Raw genomic sequence first — 17,851 nt, 5'->3', positions numbered from 1 at the left:
ATATGTACGCTGAGTGGAATCCGCATGTGTGAATTTGATACTTGTGGCAATTGACCATGCAAGAATAATACATGGAAACTAAGGTTCGGCAAGAGTTTATTGCGTGAACCAATAGGGAAATTCGAGAAATATTCAAGGTCTTCTGTCTTCGAGTGGCTTGTTCAATTACAAGTTCGGACATTCACGACCACACCACTCAAAGAGTCCCTCATCAAATGTGAGGTAGGTATGATGGACCCTGTCGGGGCTAAGTGAGACACCGTCATTGGGGCCGTTCATCTGATCGCCCGCTGTCGGGGGAGCTGTGACCGACATGGTTCCCCTCCACGAATCAATTTCATCTCATCCCGCCGCAAGGATCCCCCTTTAGTGACTTCCGACGACGCTGCATCTGTAGAATGATTGGAGCTATCAGCACATGATCGTGAGGCGGGGTTGAAGATGGTCGACGTTCAGTGTATTAATGATATTTTGCGTTCGATGGTTAAGTGAAAAGTGAGATCGTGAGCAATCTCATACACCACTTGAATACAATGGCTTCCCAGTTCGAGTTTGACAAGTCCATCAAGGGCGCTCTGCCGTCCGACTTCACCTGGGGCTTTGCCACGGCCGCTGCTCAAGTCGAGGGTGCCTGGAACAAGGATGGCAAGGGCGAGTCCATCTGGGACAAATTTGCGCATACTCCAGGAAAGGTGAAAGATGGCAGCACAGGCGACGATGCCGTGCGCTCCTACGACCTCTACAAGACAGATGTCGCACTCATGAAGAGATACGGCGTCAGCGGCTATCGCTTCTCTCTCTCATGGTCACGAATCATCCCACTCGGCGGCAAAGACGACCCCGTCAACGAGGACGGCATCGCGTACTATAACCGCCTCATTGATGAGTTACTCGCCAACAGCATCACCCCATACGTCACGCTCTTCCATTGGGACACCCCGCAAGCCCTCGAGGATCGATATGGTGGTATGCTGGACAAGGAAAAGTACACGCCCGACTTTGTTCGATACGCTCGTGTGTGCTTCGAGCGCTTTGGCGACCGAGTCAAGGACTGGATCACCTACAATGAGCCCGGGGTCTACACCCTCGCGGGTTACGCCGCCGGAGTACACGCCCCAGCCCGTTCCAGCTTCCGCGAGCTCAATGAAGAGGGCGACTCTTCCACCGAGCCCTTCATCGTCGCGCACACCGAGCTCATCTCCCACGCCTACGTGGCCGACATGTACAAAAAGGAATTCAAACCAACACAAAAGGGCAAGATCATGATCACGTTGCACGGAAACTGGTCTGAGCCCTGGGACGCATCGGACCCGCTCGACGTCGAAGCCGCGCAGAGGGCCCAGGAATTCGAGATTGCGTGGTTCGCTGACCCACTGTATAAGACTGGCGACTACCCGGAGTCCATGCGCGCGCAACTCGGTGACAGACTGCCACGGTTCACGAGCGAGGAGAGCAAGCTTGTACTAGGCAGTTCTGAGGTCTACGGTATGAATTCGTACTCTGCGTTTTACGTCAAGCACCGCGATGGTCCGGCCGACATCAACGACCACAAGGGCAACATTGAACAGTTTGACGAGAACAAGGAGGGTGTGCCGCGCGGGCCGATGAGCGATACCTACTGGTTGCGCACGACGCCGTGGGGATGGGCAAAGTTGCTGCGATGGATCTGGAATCGGTACCATGTGCCCATCTACATTACGGAAAATGGGACCACAGCGCAAGGCGAGCATGATTGGAAGCCCAAGGGCCCTGACGATATTCTCGAGGACCCATTCCGCGTTGACTTCTTCAAGAGTTACCTCACAGAGGTGGCGAAGGCTTCGCAAGAAGGTGTGGTTATCAAGTCCTACTTTGGATGGACGTTTACGGACAACTGGGAGTGGGCGGCAGGGTTCTCGGACAGGTTCGGAGCGACGTGGATCGACTATGAGAGTCCCGAAAAGACACGCTACCCGAAGAGATCGGCTCTTTTCCTTGGAGACTTCTTCAAGCATCTGATTAGCAAAGAATGAATAGGAAGATTGATTATCTCGAACTGGAGACAAAATCCGTCCAAACTGCAAAGAGCTTACGACTAGCGCGTAAACGGATATGAAGACACCTGAGTGATGTGTTCCTATAGACTATTTATGCGTTAGAGCTTCAAAAACAAATCATCTGAGTCGAAATAGCAAAAGACCTGCCTCGAGGGCGAATCGAACGCCCGATCTTCTCATTACGTAGACCATACGAGTGAGACGCTTTACCACTGAGCCACCAAGGCTGAACAGATCCATGTTATTCCCGGAGGGTTGAGAGCTCATGATCCTGAGCTCTGCGTCCTTGGAAGTCAGGATGCCAGCGATCGATCATCGCGACTTAGGTTGTGTCTTTCAGGTGCGAAAATTTGAGTTACGATCTAAAAAAGAAAGTTGTATGACATTGGGGTAGCTGAAAGATAAAGTAGTACCCTTGTTCGTTGATGGAACTAAAATCTCCAATTCGCTGGGGAAAAGCAACCAGCGTCAGTAAGCCTCACAAACGAAAACGCTGGGAGAGACGGTACCGATGCCCCGAGCTGCTCGGCTCCCGCTTGCGTTCTCGTCAGGGATGATTCTGGATCTCGGAAAATCCGAGCGCTGCCTCATGTTCTGAGTACACACTGGTGAGCAGCAGTAGTGATACATCACACAGCTCGTTGTTCGATAATAGTGCCTTGAGTAAACATTCGGTTCTGCGCGCAACGCAATCTCGGATTTTCCGACGCAATGATGAGGACGAGAAAACAATGTCACCCCGGCACATTTACCCCGGAGTCCCCGCAGTCTCCACGTTGGCAACGTGACGTTCTAAATGGCACGGATCGGGGCATTGTAAGCACTTCTCGAACTGACTTCATAGATGTTTCCCAAGACGGGAAGTGTAAACACGGACCGCGGCACTGGGATCGTTCAGCCTGAAGTGCGACGCGTTGTCGGTGTAAGCTAGGAGGACTTGAAAGGAGGCACTGCATCGCTTGAAAAGAGACATGCCGCCTCCATTTCTGACTCCAGTCGATCTGCGCTTGATTCCAGCTGATTCGCCAACTCCATCGTAAACCCGAACCAGCATGGCAACATTTTGGCACTTGGTTGTTGGACTCCCTCTTTTGCTTTGGAGTCATCTTCTGACATCGCCAGTCAGTGCAGAATCCATACAATGCGAGGCCGGCTTCAATGGCGGGAACACATCCAATGGAATCCAAAGTGTGATTAAGCCTAGAGTCTTCATCTTCTCCGATATCCTCAACGAACCCGACGATTCCATGTCACTCATCCGCTTACTCTTGTACTCGAATCACCTGGATATTCGCGGGCTTTGCGCAACTACATCAACGTTCTTGAGAAACGAGACACACCCGGAAGAGATGACAAGAATCCTACAAGTATACGGCACCGTTGTGGGTAATCTCAACCACCACGTTTCGCAGACCTTCCAGTACAGCAGCTCAGATGTCCTCTTGCCATTGGTATCCTCTGGGCCAAAGGTAGGTATCAGAATCTGCGAATCATCTGTCGTCAAGCTTGACCTCACCTGACTATGTGAGTGTAGGTCTACGGAATGGAAGCGCTGAACACATCTCTCAGCGAAGGGGCGAAGCAACTAATCGAAAAGCTCCAAGAATCCTCGGAGCCACTTTATGTTAGTCTCTGGGGCGGTGCAGGCACACTGGCACAAGCTCTCAAGCAGATCGAGACCGACCAGTCTTCAGAAGATGCTGCACGTTTACGGTCACGACTTCGAGTTTATGCCATCTCTGACCAGGATGGCACCGGCTCATGGATCCAAGCACGATGGCCGGATATCTTGTACATCACAAGCATCAATGGTTTCAACGAGTTTGAAGGTGCAACATGGGTCGGCATCAACACTGATGACAATGGCTTTGCGAATACTACCAAGATCAAGAATGCTTGGGCCGATGAGAACATTCGAGTCGGACCTCTCGGGAGCATTTATCCCCAGATTCTGTATGGGATGGAGGGCGACTCGCCTAGCTTTCTTTGGTTAATCTCGAATGGCCTTTCAGTTCCCGATATGCCTAACTTGGGAAGCTGGGGAGGCCGTTACACCAGAGTTTCTGAAGTAGATGGTTTCAATTGGTATGGCAACGCACCAGACAGCGTATCACTTCCTTCGGGAAGTCTATACCGTAGCAGCCAGGCAACGGTCTGGCGCTGGAGAGATGCCATGCAAGACGATTTCGCCGCTCGCATGCAGTGGACACTAAACAACAGTGTGAGTGCTGTAGCGCATCCACCTCAACTGAGCATCAACGGCTCGACAGGCACCGAAGTTGTAAGATTCGACCTCAGTCTCAATGGATCAATCATTCTCGACGCGGCTAGCACTTGTGATGCTGACCACCCTGGAGAAACGAGCCAACTCGACTTTGAGTGGTTTGGGTACCCGCCACCTCTGGGCTTTGGCGTCCAACCTTCCCTCACAATTCTACCACTCACGCCTCCACTCGGGACGAATGGTATTCTCTCTCTGAATGAGGCTGGCTTTGCCAATGTCACACTTGGACCAAAGGTACATATCTCACCGCCAATTGAGGTCGGCTCTGCGACGGATGGGGAGGAGTGGAATGTCGTGTTACAGGTTCGTACCAAAAAGGGGCCGTACGCGATCCGCCGGTACAAAAGAGTTATCATCACAACGCGTGCATAGGAGCAACTTTAATGATGCTAATTGTTAGACGAAAAAGTACGTCTTGTACTTGGAGATACGACAGAAACAATCCCGAGTCTTGTTAGAGCTGCAACTCCAATAGCATGGTTTACGTAGTACTCATTACATTTTCCATTGCAATACATAGTAAGCGCAGATTCTCAACGTATTCGCGACTCACCTATGTGATGTTTTCGTAACGTACTTCTGGCTTGAATGCGATTCAATGACAAAGTGGGCAACAAACCAACTCCTTATCTTTGTTACCCCAACTCCTTGTCGGAGATCTAGGTAGATAACTGCAATCAAGGGTCGATCAATATTCTCCACATGTCTACGTGACTCATGTCTCAGTCTGAAGAGTTGGTTCAGGATCGGTGTGCCAAGCGCGGGAAACCTTGGCCGGCGCTTTGTGCTGGTCAGGAGATAACACCGGGTATGAATTACAGAATCCGAGTATTCGCTAGATGGTTTGTGAGTCACCCAATCGTTCCTTTCCTATTTCATAGAGCCACTCGAACCATCCGAATGCAGTTTGGTGTCTCTCCCAATTCAACAACATTGAGCTTCAACCCCATTTCCCCGTATGTGCCATTAAAAGTCTGCTTCGTATTCTTGTACCACAACCAACTCTTAAAGTGCCCCTAGCATCATGTTAAATCCTCGGGAAAAACAGACCCTCGGTCTGCAACAGCCGCAATCATCATTGCCATACCCTGGAGCAGATCCCCCGCTCAACCACCCCAATTCCCGACAAAGTTCAATCGTCGAGGAAGAGGAAGAAGAATTCACATATCCAGATGGAGGCACCACAGCCTGGTTGCAAGTCTTAGCCTCACACTTGATCAACCAAATCGCCTGGGGTTACCCCTCCTCATACGGTGTCTACCAGCTCTACTACACCACTACCCTCAACCTGCCCTCATCGCAGGCATCATGGATAGGCTCGATCCAGATCTTCCTCACTTTCGGCATCTGCGCGCTATCGGGCCGCCTAGCCGACGCAGGCTATACCCGTCACGCCGTCATCGTCGGCTTATTCATGGCCGTGATGGGGACATTCTTGACCAGTTTCTGCCACGCATACTGGCAAATCTTCCTTGCACAGGGTTTCTGCACCGGACTCGGGATGGGCATCATGTTCATGCCGGGCATTACCATCGTCGGCTCGTACTTTAAGAGGCGCAAGACTCTGGCGCTCTCCATTGTTACCACTGGGACAGGCCTCGGCTCTGTTACATTTCCTATTTTGCTAAATTACACGATGCCTCATGTGGGCTTTGCGTGGGCTGTGAGGTGTCAGGCGTTGATGATGTTAGTCCTTGGTGTTATTGCGATTGCGCTGATGAGACCGCGGCTGGCGCCTAGGAAAAAGGGTCCTTTGGTCGAGTGGGGTGCATTTAGAGAACGGTCCTATACGTGTTTCGCTATCGGGAGCTTCTTCGTTTTCCTGTCTCTTTACTTCAGTCTCTTCTATGTAAGTTATGCTTTCCTGGCCCTGGAGGTGAGACTGAATGCTGATTCGCTTACAGATGAATGTCTTTGCCCGCGAGGTCATTGGGCTGTCTTTCACAGACTCTGTCTCCTTGCTGCTGATTCTGAACTCGTCAGGAATACCCAGTCGTGTTCTCTCCGGATTCATAGCTGGGCGCTATCTAGGCTCGATCAATATGTTCATCATCAGCAACGTGGTCGTGAGTGGTATGTACTTTGCATGGATTGGAGTCCACACGAGTCCTGGGCTTTATGTCCTGAGTGTCTTCTTTGGCATCGCAAACGGCTTCGTGCAAGGCGTCTTTACACCTGCCCTAGCGAGTTTGACTGTAGACCCCACGAAGATGGGAGCACGCTTCGGAATGATCGCGACAATTGTGGGTGTGGCTTCCTTAGCAGGGCCTCCTATCGCTGGTGCGATCCTCGACGTGTCGGGTGGAAAGTATATCTGGGCGCAGATCTGGGCGGCTGTGATAACTTTGTTGGGCGTCGGCAGTCTGGTCGCTGCTAGAATAGCGGCTGTTGGGAATGTATTGAGAGCGAAGGTTTGAGTGCAGTTGTGAGCGTTAATGAAAGTCCGCAAAGACTTGTGTTCATTACACTGAAGGGTATTGACCGTTGAGCAGCAGGCGATGCTAAGGGAGATGTTGCTAGGGCAAGTGATGGACTGGGTTTGCCGTACTAGCAGTCAACTGGGCTATGTGGATGGGGGGCACATGGCTTGCAACGGTTGAGAAAGACTTGGGAAGAATAGACAAAAAGCATCACAGTTGAGCAAGACTAATTCAAGGTATAAGACATTATTCCAGTCCTACGAAATTATTTACATGAAGAAATGTCGTATAGACATGTGATGCTATCGTGGCACATTCCTAACACTCTCCTAGTGTCTGGCGGGAGCGGTCGCGTTCGCGGCACCATAAACAATGCGGAACGGCTCAGTCTCAGTGGTATCATACTCCTCAAGCTTCGTCGCGTCACCAAAGACACGCAGAGACTTGATGGCAAACTTGTACTTGCCAGCAGGGGCGTAGGTGCCGTCCTCGAGCTGGCCGTCAAAGTTGACAGCAAAGACACCGCGAGAGACGTACAGGTAAGGGAAGGAGCGGGGCTGGCCGAGGGTCTTGATGCCCCAGACCTCGTGGGTGATGTTGGGGGGGCAGGTGGTCAGGGGAACCAAGTCAGCGCGGACAAAGGAGGAGCCGAAGGCCATGTTGACGGCGAGGGCGGGAAGGACGGCCTCAGTCTCGTTGGCGGTGCCAGGGGGAGGCAGGGTGAAAGTGTAGTTGCTGGGAACGGGCTCGTACTCCTCAGCCTTTGCGCTGGTGGAGGTGGTCATGAGGGCCTGGTCGAGGGTGACGTGGCTGTGGAGGCTGCCGGCGATGCCCTGGTAGGGGAGGGAGAGGCTGGTGCCATCGGATCCGTTGAGGGCGATGAAGCCGGACCAGACGGGGAGGCGGCCGGCGTCAAGAGTAGGAGGGGTGGGGGTGACCAGGACGGTGACCTCGCCGCCGGCGGGGACGGTGACCTTCTCCTCGCTGAAGGCAAGGGTGGCGTACTCGGCGGACAGCTCGTTGGGGAAGAGAGCAGGGAAAAGATCTCCTGCAGCCTCGAAGGTGTAGGCAGTGGCAGCACCGACGTTGCTCAGGTCGTAGGACACGGACTCGGCGCCAGTGTTCTTGATGGTAAAGTTGAGCTCGGGGATGAAGTTGTCAGTGTCGTTGAATGAAAGGCTGGAGTGGCTGAGAATGACAGTGGAGTAGGCGGCATCAAAAGCCTGGACGAGACCACCACCCTGCTGGGGAACAGGGGCAAGAAGCGCGTCGGGGCCGGTTCCGTAGTTGAACTTGACGGGGTTGGCGTGGGCAGAGAGAAGGTTCTCAATGGTGGCGGGGTCCAGGGTCTTGCGGACATCGGCGATCAAGGCGACGATACCGGCGGTCTGGGGGCAAGACATGGAGGTACCAGAAAGGACGGCGTAGCTACCCAGAGCTCGGGGGTAGGTGGACAGAACGTTACCACCGACGGCACCGAACTGAGGCTTCTGGAGACCGTCCCAGTTGGGGCCCCAAGAGCTGAAGCTGGAGACGGAACCTCCAGTGGCGGTGTTGTTGGAGTTGAGCAGGATCTGCTCAGCCTCCTTGGGGTCAGTCATGTGAAGGACAACCTCGGATCCAGTAGCAAGAGCAGTGAGCCAGACGGCGGCCTGAGCAGGGGTGGTCATGCCAATAGCCTCGAGACCATCAACAGCGGCAGAGACGGAACCAGCACCGGCGGCGTTGTTGTAGAGCATGACATACTTGGCACCGGCGTTGACAGCGTTCTGAGCCTTGGTGACGAAGGTGCAAGTACCTCTGCGAACGAGCACGATCTTACCGCTGAGGTCGGGGGTGCCGGCAGGGTAAGGGTCGCAGCCGAGGGCAGCGGTAGAGGTAGAGTCGGTGCTCGTGGCCCAGAGGGGAAGGTCGACACCAGCCCAATTCTGGGGCTCGCCGGGGGTGTAGGAAAAGTTCTGGGACTCGCCACCAGCAATGGTAAACGAGTTCTCAATGAGAACAGCCGGGGTGATGACATTGTCAAAGGAGGCAATGGCGGTGACGTGCTTACCGCTGGCGGCGGTAGAGGCAAAGAAGATACCCTGGTCACCAGAGTTACCGGCAGAGACTGTGCAAGGGACACCAGCCTCAACAATTCTTGAGACGGTGGCGGCCCAGGGCTCGTCAGTCCAACCAGAGGGACCACCGATGGAGGCGGTGATGATATCGCTGCCCTCCTCGTAGGCGCGGTTGTAAGCAGCAATGAGGACGTCGTTGCTGACCTGGCCCTCGCATCCGAAGACCTTGTAAGCACCCAGGGTCACACCGGGAGCAGTGCCGGTGAATCCAAAGGGGTTGCTCTGGGCGGCAATGATACCAGCAACGTGGGTTCCGTGACCACCGCAGTCCATGGGATCGGGGTCGGGGAAGTGCTCGTTGAAGCCATCGTAGGCGTCACCGACGAAGTCGGTTCCGTAGCTGACGAGGCAGTCGGCGCCGAAACAGCCACCGAGGGCGGGGTGAAGGTAGTCGATACCCGTGTCAATGACGGCGACCTTGATGCCCTTGCCGGAGACTCCCTTGGCGTGAAGCTGGTCAACCTGGGTCATGACGTGGGTCGAGAAGGTATCCTCGCCCTCCTGACGCTTCTTGAGGTCGATGTAGTCGCGGCCCTGCTGACCGGTCCAGACAACCTCGGGCTTGGGGATGCTGTAGGTCCTCACAGGCCAGATGTTCTTAACGGAAGCGAGCTGTCCGAGCTTGGCGGCCTTCTGGTCGGCGGTGTCGAGGTTCTTGAACTGGATGGACGCGCCCTTGAAAAGAGAGTAGGTGAGGTTCAAACGAGTGATGGCATCGTTCTCTGCCTCTGCGTAGAACTCGGAGGCATCCTAATGAAAAGGTTAGGTTAGCAATTCTACCTCGCCATGGCGCAGGTTGCGCCTAGAGCTATTGACATACCTGTCCATCCTCCAACTCGACGATGAAGGCACCAGCAACGGTCTTGGGAGACGGAGCCTTGGCTTGAACGGCGGAAGCCGCCGCAAGGAGCGGCAGCAAGAGACTGCTTCTGACCATTGTGTTTGGCTGACGGATGACCTGTGGGAGACCGGAGCTGGCGAGAAAGGAATCATCTCATGAGCCCGACGCGCCGGGGGTCCGGCTTTATAAGTGCCTTGGAGGTGTCCTCCATCCGGGGAGGAGGGGGATGGATTGTTCGCTCGGCCCAACTCTCAAGGCGAACCCCAGGCTGGCGGGGGCCCAGGACGGCACGAGACTGGGCCTGTCGTTGTCGTCATGAAAGGAACTGGGAGCACCATTTCAGACCAGCACGCTTGCTCGCCCAGGCAGGTGGAGAAAACATCGGCACAGAAGACATGCGCTGTGGGAGTTTGCGAGGATGCAAAGGCGCGGTGACAGTGTGGCACGCGATAGTGAGTGGGGAGCAGGGGTGAGGTTGAGGGGTGGGATGGGATGGGACCATGGGTCAGGGGCAAACAGCACAAGCGAACGGGACCAGGGAAATAAGAAATTGCACGCAGCGTGTTGCCTCGAGCTTTGAAGGCCAATCTGCAGCTCGTTCACCGCGTGGGCAGGTCACGGCCTGTAGGGGAAAAGGAGCATCTCGACCGAACGTCGATCAACATATGAGAAGCTGCTTTTCGAGCTGCCTTGTTTAGGCTTCGTAGTGGTAGGGAGCTGGGCCGGGGCTAATTAATTGAACAATGTTATTGGAGAGATTTCTGAACGGTCAATTTGCTCAGATGGCCTTCCTATCTGGGTAAGGTCTTCCGCATGTCGTTGGAGGGACCGCGAGACCTGATGGAGGGTAGTCCCTGGTGGTGGCCATGAATCATAGACCTGGACATGGTCAGGGGTTGCTTGGTTAGGGGCACTTTTATTTCACTAGCATCCCCCCCGTTTGGTGGCGAGCCGGCCCTCTCGAGGCTCGCTTCTGAGGAGAGCAGTTGGAGCTATCGCGAAAGAGTGATTGGCAGAAAGCGGGAGATCGGATTTGACTTCTTCGAGATCTCTGGGCGAAGGTTGCCAGCAGCGGCGCCACAACGTTTTTTTGTACGTGGATTAGGGTGCGGCTGGCCGTTGGGCGTTCGCGTGAGTTGGAGGCTAAGAGACTCGGGAGGCTTGTTCTGGTCTGGTGGCACATCTAGAGCCCTGTGTTTGCAGATGGCAAAAGGACATTGGGTGGCTCGTGTGCCATTGGTGACGGCTCCATATTGGTATTGTTGCTGCGAAATGCTGGCCGAGAACAAAGACAAGGAGGACGAGTTGTTCAATGTCAGTGGCTTGTACAAAGATTGGTGGACGAGGATCTGCTCCTATCAGAGTTCAGCAAGACTACACTCGGAACGTTATCAAGACTCCAAGACATTACACTTGCCGCTATGCGATAAACATTATATCAATATGATACGGTAAACACGATACGGGAGTCGCAGCTCCCACATTCCCTCAAAGAGACGCTGCCATCCGTCTTGCGTGCAACAATGACTTCCCCAGACCATGGAGCCAAGGGGCCAAGAAGTCATGGCACTCTTACTGCCGTGGTAGTAGTGCATCTCGGGGTCGTTGTTTGTTGTGCGTGTTCCTGAATTTGCACTCGTGCGATGTGGAGCGCCGAGCGCGCGATGTGCTCAGGCACGCATATGGTTACTGGTAGGCACCACGGCAGCATCCACGCGGGGACGGACATCCCGGCTGCATGGTGGGTTCTGAGGCGATTGCGTTGGATGTTGTTCCAGGCACGTCAGTATCGGCTTCTGAAGTTAGTTGTTTGTCCCGATTCTCCTCGGCATACGATTCTTCTCTATTGAGGAAACAAGGCATAGGGCGTGAGTCGGAGGCCAATCCGTAATTAGAAAAGGGAGCTTGAAAGGTTGAACGACTCATGTTGAGCCTGTTCCTTTTGGGCAGGAGACTCAGAGACTCTGCTGGGTAGAGGACCTTTTGCTAGTCAATATCGCCAACTCTTCCGCGCCCACATGCGAAATCCCCGCACGCACACAGGGCAGAGCCAAAAGTGGCTGAATGGAGGAGTCTCTCAATGGGCGAAAGGATTCTGGGAGAGTTGAAGGCTCGAGAGTCTTACAGGAAAAGACCAACAAGGCCTGGCACCTGTCATCCCATCATCCATGGCTTCTCGTCTTTCTGGGCCTCCATCCGATTCACCTGCCGAAAAGTCGATAACGCGGTGGCCAGGCCCCGGCCCTAGACCGGACGCAAAGGTTCGCGGGATGCGGGCGGCGGTGCGACGCTACATGTTCCCTGTGCTGGATGGCTCGCATTGAACTTGCAAAGGCGCGTCAGTCTCGACTTTCGAGTCACAGGCGCAAGACATCGTTTTCGGCCTGCTATTACGTATCGAACCGTATCAACTGGAAACTGTACTTGAGTCCCGCCGACTTCTATGCAATGATAGAGCTGTGGAGGCCTGGAATGAAGCGAAGGTCTGAAGACATAGTAACAACAATGGCCCAGTATTGATACGCCCGGACCAACGCCTAAAGGGCGTGAGGACCACGGCTACTCTCGCTTCTCTCGCCTTTAGCCAAAAGGAGTTGGGTCCCGGCTGGGCTGCTAAGGCGATCTGGGAAGCTCGGGAAGAGGCCGTGGGGATCTCCTCCACTCAATCTGACCTGGTCAAACTTTCAAGTTCTTCGTATTTTGGGCGCGAGAACGGGTCCGGCTGAAAATGAGAGAACTTTTGATATGCACTTCTTCTCAGGATTCGACGGTTCGGCTGACGGAGAACCTCAAAAGGCGAAGGGTTTGTACGATTCAGTCGCCGTTCTGTGGCTCGCAGCAAATCAACGAAGAGGTTACAGCGAGATGGCAACTGGAGAAGCTCATAAAACAACGGCCCCCGCTTGCTTGAACCTGAAAATTACGAATAAATGATTACTGACTTCTTGCTGCTGGGGAGGACCTGGATGCACCTATTCTGGGCGGCCTGCACTGCTGTAGGGGTCTTTAATGTAAATAGAACTTTGGCAAACACAAATGCATTTAACCTTACTATAGCGCCGAACTTTGTTCATGGTTGATTCAACAACATGCATCGTCGTGCAGCAGACAATGGGTTTTGTGCTCTTGGGGAACAATTGAAGATATCCTTATCAGCACAAGGTCAAATAACTTCAGTGTTCAGTATTGAGTCTAAACAGAGTTGCATGCTCTGTATTTCGAGCGGAGCTCGCAGTAGACAGGAAATACCCACAGCGGCCTTCGCCGAAACAATTTTGATTTCTGATTGCCCGGAGCATGATGCTAGTCTTGCCCCGCCCAGCTCAGGAGCGGGTTTCATAGCTAGGTAGACAATCGGCCATGATCGTATCGCGATACACTGCAGATGTTGATACTTTCCGACTTTCATGAAGTCTCTACGGAGTCACTATCAGATACCGGCGCTAGTAGACCAAACAGGATTAAGTCAATTCTTCTTCACTGGCGTGAGAGAGGATCAAGACTCTTGGCTAACGCAGATGCCAAACTCGGTCAAGTCTTCAGAAGCACGCCAATGCTGCCTCAAGATCAGCATTCCGACAATTTGGGCATGATGGGTCGTGCCTTACAGATCGTCAAATGCGACCGTCGTAGTCCGTCTCGGGAAGAGAGGGGGGAGGGTCAACGGGCGGCTGGGCGGTGACCGGGTTCCATGACAAGAGTCGCCTTGTTTCCCCTCCTTGGCCTTGCGGCGGCGAGAGCGGAGGATTGAGGCAGTCTCCACTAGTACGAAAAGAACATGTGGGCGAGATAAGTATCCGTAGCACACCATGATTAACTAACATTGCTTATTGCTGTATCATCTATGTACTCTGTACGCTGGACGATGCCAACTAATCATCTGCTGCCTGATGCTAGATATCAGATCAGCTCTCGGAAACTCGAGTTCCCAGCTGCAGGTCAATCCATCATGCAAGAAGCTCCCTTGCAACCTCGTATGTGTTGATGAAGTCTATGCCCTCTTTTCTCCACGTATCATCCTCCACATAGCTCTTGGATGCGTTCAACACCAAGTTCTTGGGGGCACTCAAGTCATACTTGGGCCAATACGGCAATAATGACGTCCCATTAGTAAACGTTCCATTGCTGCCAGGCTTCGGGTTCGGATCCGTCTCGTAGACGAAGCGCACATAGGCCTCCCCGATGGCGCGGGCGAAGCGCACGTGGCTGTCATACTGCGGCGAGGGCCCGAGCAGGCCAGAAATGTTCTGGAAGCTGTACGCGACGTTGTCAAAGTGCCGCACACCCTCAATCTGCTTGCGGTTCCAGAGCAGCTGGTCGAAGCGGTAGCTGTACACGGGCTGAGAGACGGCGTAGAGCTCGCACATCTTCCGGCGGCCCGAGATCATGACTAAGTCGCCGCCGATGGAGGCACCTCGCCGCCACTGCAGGCCGTATTCCGGGTACACGGAACAGTTCGTGATGGAGAGCGGCGGTTGGGTGCAGGGGTCGTTGGGATACAGCTCAAAGAGCTTTCTGATCGTCGGTGGGGAGAGGGCATAAGAGCGCCACCAAGTGAAGCCGTTGAAAAGATCTGTCTCGGTGTTTGGCTTGGGGCTGTTGGGGTTGAAGTTGATGCCCTCGTCGCTGTTGGCGCCCGTCAGAAGAGGCACCTTGACAAACTTGCCCTCGCGGATCAGTTGGCTCGGGTAGCCCGTCAGGAAGTCGCCATCAATCATCGGGTTCCACACTTGACTGGGGTTTCCTGCAAAGAGCTGCGTCTGACTGAGGCCGCGGAGGCAAGCCAACTGGTCTTTGGCAGTCCAACAGCCGACGCTGCGCGTCAGATTCTCGACGGGGGCGTTGTAGTAGGCAAGGTCCTGCACCTGGGCCCCCGTCGGCCCGCCGCTCTCGAGGATTGCGGCGCGGTAAAGGCCGTCGTCCCGGCCGTCGTAGCTGAACATGTGGTAGGCGATGCTTTGGGCCCCGGCACTCTCGCCCCAGATTGTCACCCGCTCCGGGTCTCCACCAAAGGCCGCGATATTCTCCTGGATCCACCGAAGCGCCAACCTCTGGTCCAGCAGACCCGCGTTACTGGAGCCTTCGGCGAGGATTTGAGGTGTTTGTAGGAAGCCGTACATGTTGAGACGGTAATTCATGGCTACGCTGATAATGGGCTGGCCCATGTCTTGACTGACTTTGACAATGCCCGAGAGGTTATATTGAGGGTCGGCCTGTGTCACATTCAAGTCAGTCTTGACACACGATGATCCGAGATTGACAATTCCTTACAATTGACCCAGTATATAGACCACCACCAAAGATCCATACGAGAACCGGGAGTGGCTTCTCAGGCTTTCCAGCTGGCCGAACAACATTGAGGGTCAAGCAGTCTTCGGACATGTTGAAGGTCCCTCTGAACTGCATACAGCTGTAGCCCTGTTCTGTGGCATCTCTCGTGCCTTCAAAGGAAGTGTTGAGGCTTTGTGGCCACTTGTACCGCAACTGGCCAACCGGAGGCTGCGCAAAAGGGACACCGAGGAAGGCATCTTGGTCCCACTCAGCCAAATGACGGCCTTGATAAGTGCCATTGAGGACCTGAGCTGTAGGTTCTTGAGCTACCACGGCCTGGAGGAAGCAAGCCGCAACCGCGGAAAACAAATAGGACAACCGAGCCATGGAAACAAGAAGGAGGACCAAGCTGCTGCTCTTCTCTGCTACTCAGCCCCCTCTCATTTTCAGTGAGCGTCCCCTTTCCTCTATGTACCACATTTTATACGCCTTCTAGCGTAGCATCGAAGCTCGCTGTCTTCCCCTGATGCGTTCATCGCGTTCATCGCGTTCCTCGCATTCATTGCCAAACCGCTGGGAAAAGTGTTGCCGGCCGGGACCTTAACACGCCTGATTGGAGGAATTTGACAAAAACCGCAAGAGAACCTCGTCGCCTCTAATTTCTAGTGTCGGACTAAGCAATTTTTACGACCTGGGGTAAATCATTGGAGAAGAATGCGGGGAGATGCGGGGAGACGCTATTGATGGCCCTGGGCCCTGGGGTAAGACGGACGGAGTGATCTCGAACTGGGAGAATTTGCCGGGGTAGTTTGGCGGAAGTAGGTGAGAGACGCGCCATGGCTGGCAGATTGGAGATGCAGAAATAATTTTCCCACCGTCTAGAGCGGCCTATCTTAGCGGGGACATCTGCATGTGAAGCAGGAGACCTGAGGGTGATGATGTAGCCCTTGGTGGTTGAAGCTGTTGTCGCATTAGCCCCTTAAAATTTCCAGTCCCTGTGACCCATGTTAGCTGTTTTGTGACTTTGATGAAATGACTAGGAGACATTTCTTTTCTCACCTTACGCACGTAGTGAACCAGGTTGCTTGTTAGCTTGAAAGGCGTGAAGGTCGAGTAAGTGACACGTGAGAGGCATGTGAGTGAGTGTGCTTGATGAAGGTGCGAGTCTCACTTGTATCTCGCTGAGCCACTCATCTCACTCAAGTCCCGTGTGAGCTAAGCCACACTATGGACCACACACAGCCACCGGCTAAATACCGGCAGCTCACCCAATTCCTTGTTGACGTCAATAGCCGCGAGCTTAGAAATTCCGAATTGAAGCTTCCCACCAAATCCACAGCAAATTAATTGGGAACCTCGATTCGACCGCGATAGCCTCAAGCGACCCCATTTGAAGCCACTGCCAAATCTTCCTACACCACAAACCAAATAGCCAATGAACCAACCACTGAATCAGCCCAGAATGCTTTGCAGAGCGTGCCGTCGCGCAATTGCGCTTCCCAAGCCCACGAACACCATCATCGCAAAGGCCCCCCTCTCGAGTCTGTCGATCGCAACAAGAAACGACGCCCTGAGATCCGCTGCTAGAGTCCAAGTTTCCAAGGCGATCCGATCACTGCCTCAATTCAACCTCCAATCCATCTCCAAGCGCTCCTACTCCTCCGCGACCGAGACCTCAACAGCCCTCGAGAAGCCCGACCACCTCGACGATGCCGAGTCGACGATATGGGATAAGCTAGTCGCTGAGTTCACGCCCTCGGAACTCATCGTTCAAGACGTTTCGGGCGGATGCGGTTCCATGTACGCCATCGACATCACCTCGGCCAAATTCAAGGGCGCCAACATGCTGAAGCAGCAGCGCATGGTCAACGCCGTCTTGGGCGACATGATGAAGCAGTGGCACGGCGTCCAGTTGCGCACCAAGGCGCCTCAATAAGACTTGGGTTCTACCCACGGAATCCCTTTGGGCGTTGCCGCGATGAAGACGACTGTACTATAAACGATAATGTACCAACAACCACCAACACTCAGCGGAGCAATCGCGCCTCGCGGACGGCGAAGACTCTAGTGAAGGAAGATATGGAGGGCCAATCTGTCAATCCTCGGACGGAATTTGTATGCTATTATGTTTTTAATATGGATAACCCTCCTCGTTCTCTTCCCAACCATCAGCTTTCCATCCCTCGAGCTATCTCGATTTTTCCCAGATGCCCCTCATCTTCGGGCAAGCTCCCAGATCACGGAGGTCTTTACGAAGTTGGTCCGAAGGCGATACTGCCTCTGACTGTTTCTCGTCCATCACAGGCTTTGTCAGACTTCGTCGCAATGTTTGCTATGACTTAAGATCATAACCCCTCCCCGCTCCAACCAATAACACCTCCCCTATTACTCCTCCAGCTCGTGTCTGTGGGCCTATATGGGTCGTCGACAAAATCTGGGTTTTCCCTTGATATACGGTCGCTTGTCCATGAATAGCAGCAGCTTACCAAGACACCAAGACGTCGCTTATTTGCCCATTGCCCCATTTCAAAATCTATCAGAGTCCGATAGCGATCCATCATGGCACATTCGTAGTAACCATAAAAGCTCAAGCGCTTACGCCGACATATCCGTGATCCCTACGTTACACAAGACAGGGTCGAGGAACCCACAAAAGCTGCCTCTCCTCCGAGCGTTTCCCCCCAAAACATCCAATCACAGGCGTAAATGTCTGGATTCTCCAATTGCCGATCTCTCGTTCCCATCTTGCCCGGGTCCGACAGGAAGGTCATCATTGGACATCACCTGGTATCAATAAACTGAATGTCTGCAATCGAATGATGCCAAATGCTGGGCAGTGTGACTCTTCCAGACAGGCTATCCGAATCGAGGTAGGTCCA

General features: G+C 53.8%; 6 protein-coding genes across 6 annotated transcripts; 4 read left to right on the top strand and 2 right to left on the bottom strand.

Annotated features, from left to right (window-relative positions):
* Positions 1-533: 533 nt before the first annotated feature.
* On the top strand, positions 534-2,012 carry HER10_EVM0007151 (beta-glucosidase; the record flags this gene model as incomplete). Its single annotated transcript, XM_035476717.1, has 1 exon — positions 534-2,012. The coding sequence occupies one exon, from the start codon at positions 534-536 to the stop codon at positions 2,010-2,012; it is 1,479 nt and encodes a 492-aa protein (XP_035336194.1).
* A 1,076-nt stretch (positions 2,013-3,088) lies between these two features.
* Positions 3,089-4,692, top strand: HER10_EVM0006544 (uncharacterized protein; the record flags this gene model as incomplete). Its single annotated transcript, XM_035476127.1, has 2 exons — positions 3,089-3,505; positions 3,571-4,692. 2 exons carry the CDS (start codon positions 3,089-3,091, stop codon positions 4,690-4,692), a joined length of 1,539 nt encoding a protein of 512 aa, XP_035336132.1.
* A 566-nt stretch (positions 4,693-5,258) lies between these two features.
* Positions 5,259-6,911, top strand: HER10_EVM0006670 (major facilitator superfamily transporter). Its single transcript, XM_035476250.1, has 2 exons — positions 5,259-6,169; positions 6,225-6,911. The coding sequence occupies exons 1-2, from the start codon at positions 5,345-5,347 to the stop codon at positions 6,735-6,737; spliced, it is 1,338 nt and encodes a 445-aa protein (XP_035336148.1). The 5' UTR covers positions 5,259-5,344; the 3' UTR covers positions 6,738-6,911.
* Positions 6,912-7,050: 139 nt separating this feature from the next.
* On the bottom strand, positions 7,051-10,300 carry HER10_EVM0002130 (subtilase). The gene is made up of 2 exons (XM_035471855.1): positions 9,681-10,300; positions 7,051-9,610 (listed from the first exon to the last, which is right to left on the bottom strand). Exons 1-2 carry the CDS (start codon positions 9,795-9,797, stop codon positions 7,070-7,072), a joined length of 2,658 nt encoding a protein of 885 aa, XP_035335716.1. The 5' UTR covers positions 9,798-10,300; the 3' UTR covers positions 7,051-7,069.
* Positions 10,301-13,648: 3,348 nt separating this feature from the next.
* Positions 13,649-15,359, bottom strand: HER10_EVM0000926 (carboxylesterase; the record flags this gene model as incomplete). Its single annotated transcript, XM_035470691.1, has 2 exons — positions 13,649-14,914; positions 14,973-15,359. The coding sequence occupies 2 exons, from the start codon at positions 15,357-15,359 to the stop codon at positions 13,649-13,651; spliced, it is 1,653 nt and encodes a 550-aa protein (XP_035335606.1).
* A 951-nt stretch (positions 15,360-16,310) lies between these two features.
* HER10_EVM0009851 (BolA-like protein) lies at positions 16,311-17,061 on the top strand. Its single transcript, XM_035479323.1, has one exon. It carries the CDS (start codon positions 16,408-16,410, stop codon positions 16,906-16,908), a length of 501 nt encoding a protein of 166 aa, XP_035336433.1. The 5' UTR covers positions 16,311-16,407; the 3' UTR covers positions 16,909-17,061.
* The last annotated feature ends 790 nt before the right edge of the window (positions 17,062-17,851 follow it).

Source organism: Colletotrichum scovillei, assembly GCF_011075155.1.
Source record: "Colletotrichum scovillei strain TJNH1 chromosome Unknown Contig00003, whole genome shotgun sequence".
In the NCBI taxonomy this organism is placed as follows: domain Eukaryota; kingdom Fungi; phylum Ascomycota; class Sordariomycetes; order Glomerellales; family Glomerellaceae; genus Colletotrichum; species Colletotrichum scovillei.
This window is presented reverse-complemented; position numbering and strand designations above follow the sequence as displayed.

Coding starts and splice junctions, on each gene's coding strand:
- HER10_EVM0009851 (XM_035479323.1), top strand. CDS start 16,408: ATGAACCAACCACTGAATCAGCCCAGAATGCTTTGCAGAGCGTGCCGT.
- HER10_EVM0002130 (XM_035471855.1), bottom strand. CDS start 9,797: ATGGTCAGAAGCAGTCTCTTGCTGCCGCTCCTTGCGGCGGCTTCCGCC. Junction 9,611..9,680: donor TCGAGTTGGAGGATGGACAG/GTATGTCAATAG, acceptor CCTTTTCATTAG/GATGCCTCCGAGTTCTACGC.
- HER10_EVM0006670 (XM_035476250.1), top strand. CDS start 5,345: ATGTTAAATCCTCGGGAAAAACAGACCCTCGGTCTGCAACAGCCGCAA. Junction 6,170..6,224: donor TTTACTTCAGTCTCTTCTAT/GTAAGTTATGCT, acceptor ATTCGCTTACAG/ATGAATGTCTTTGCCCGCGA.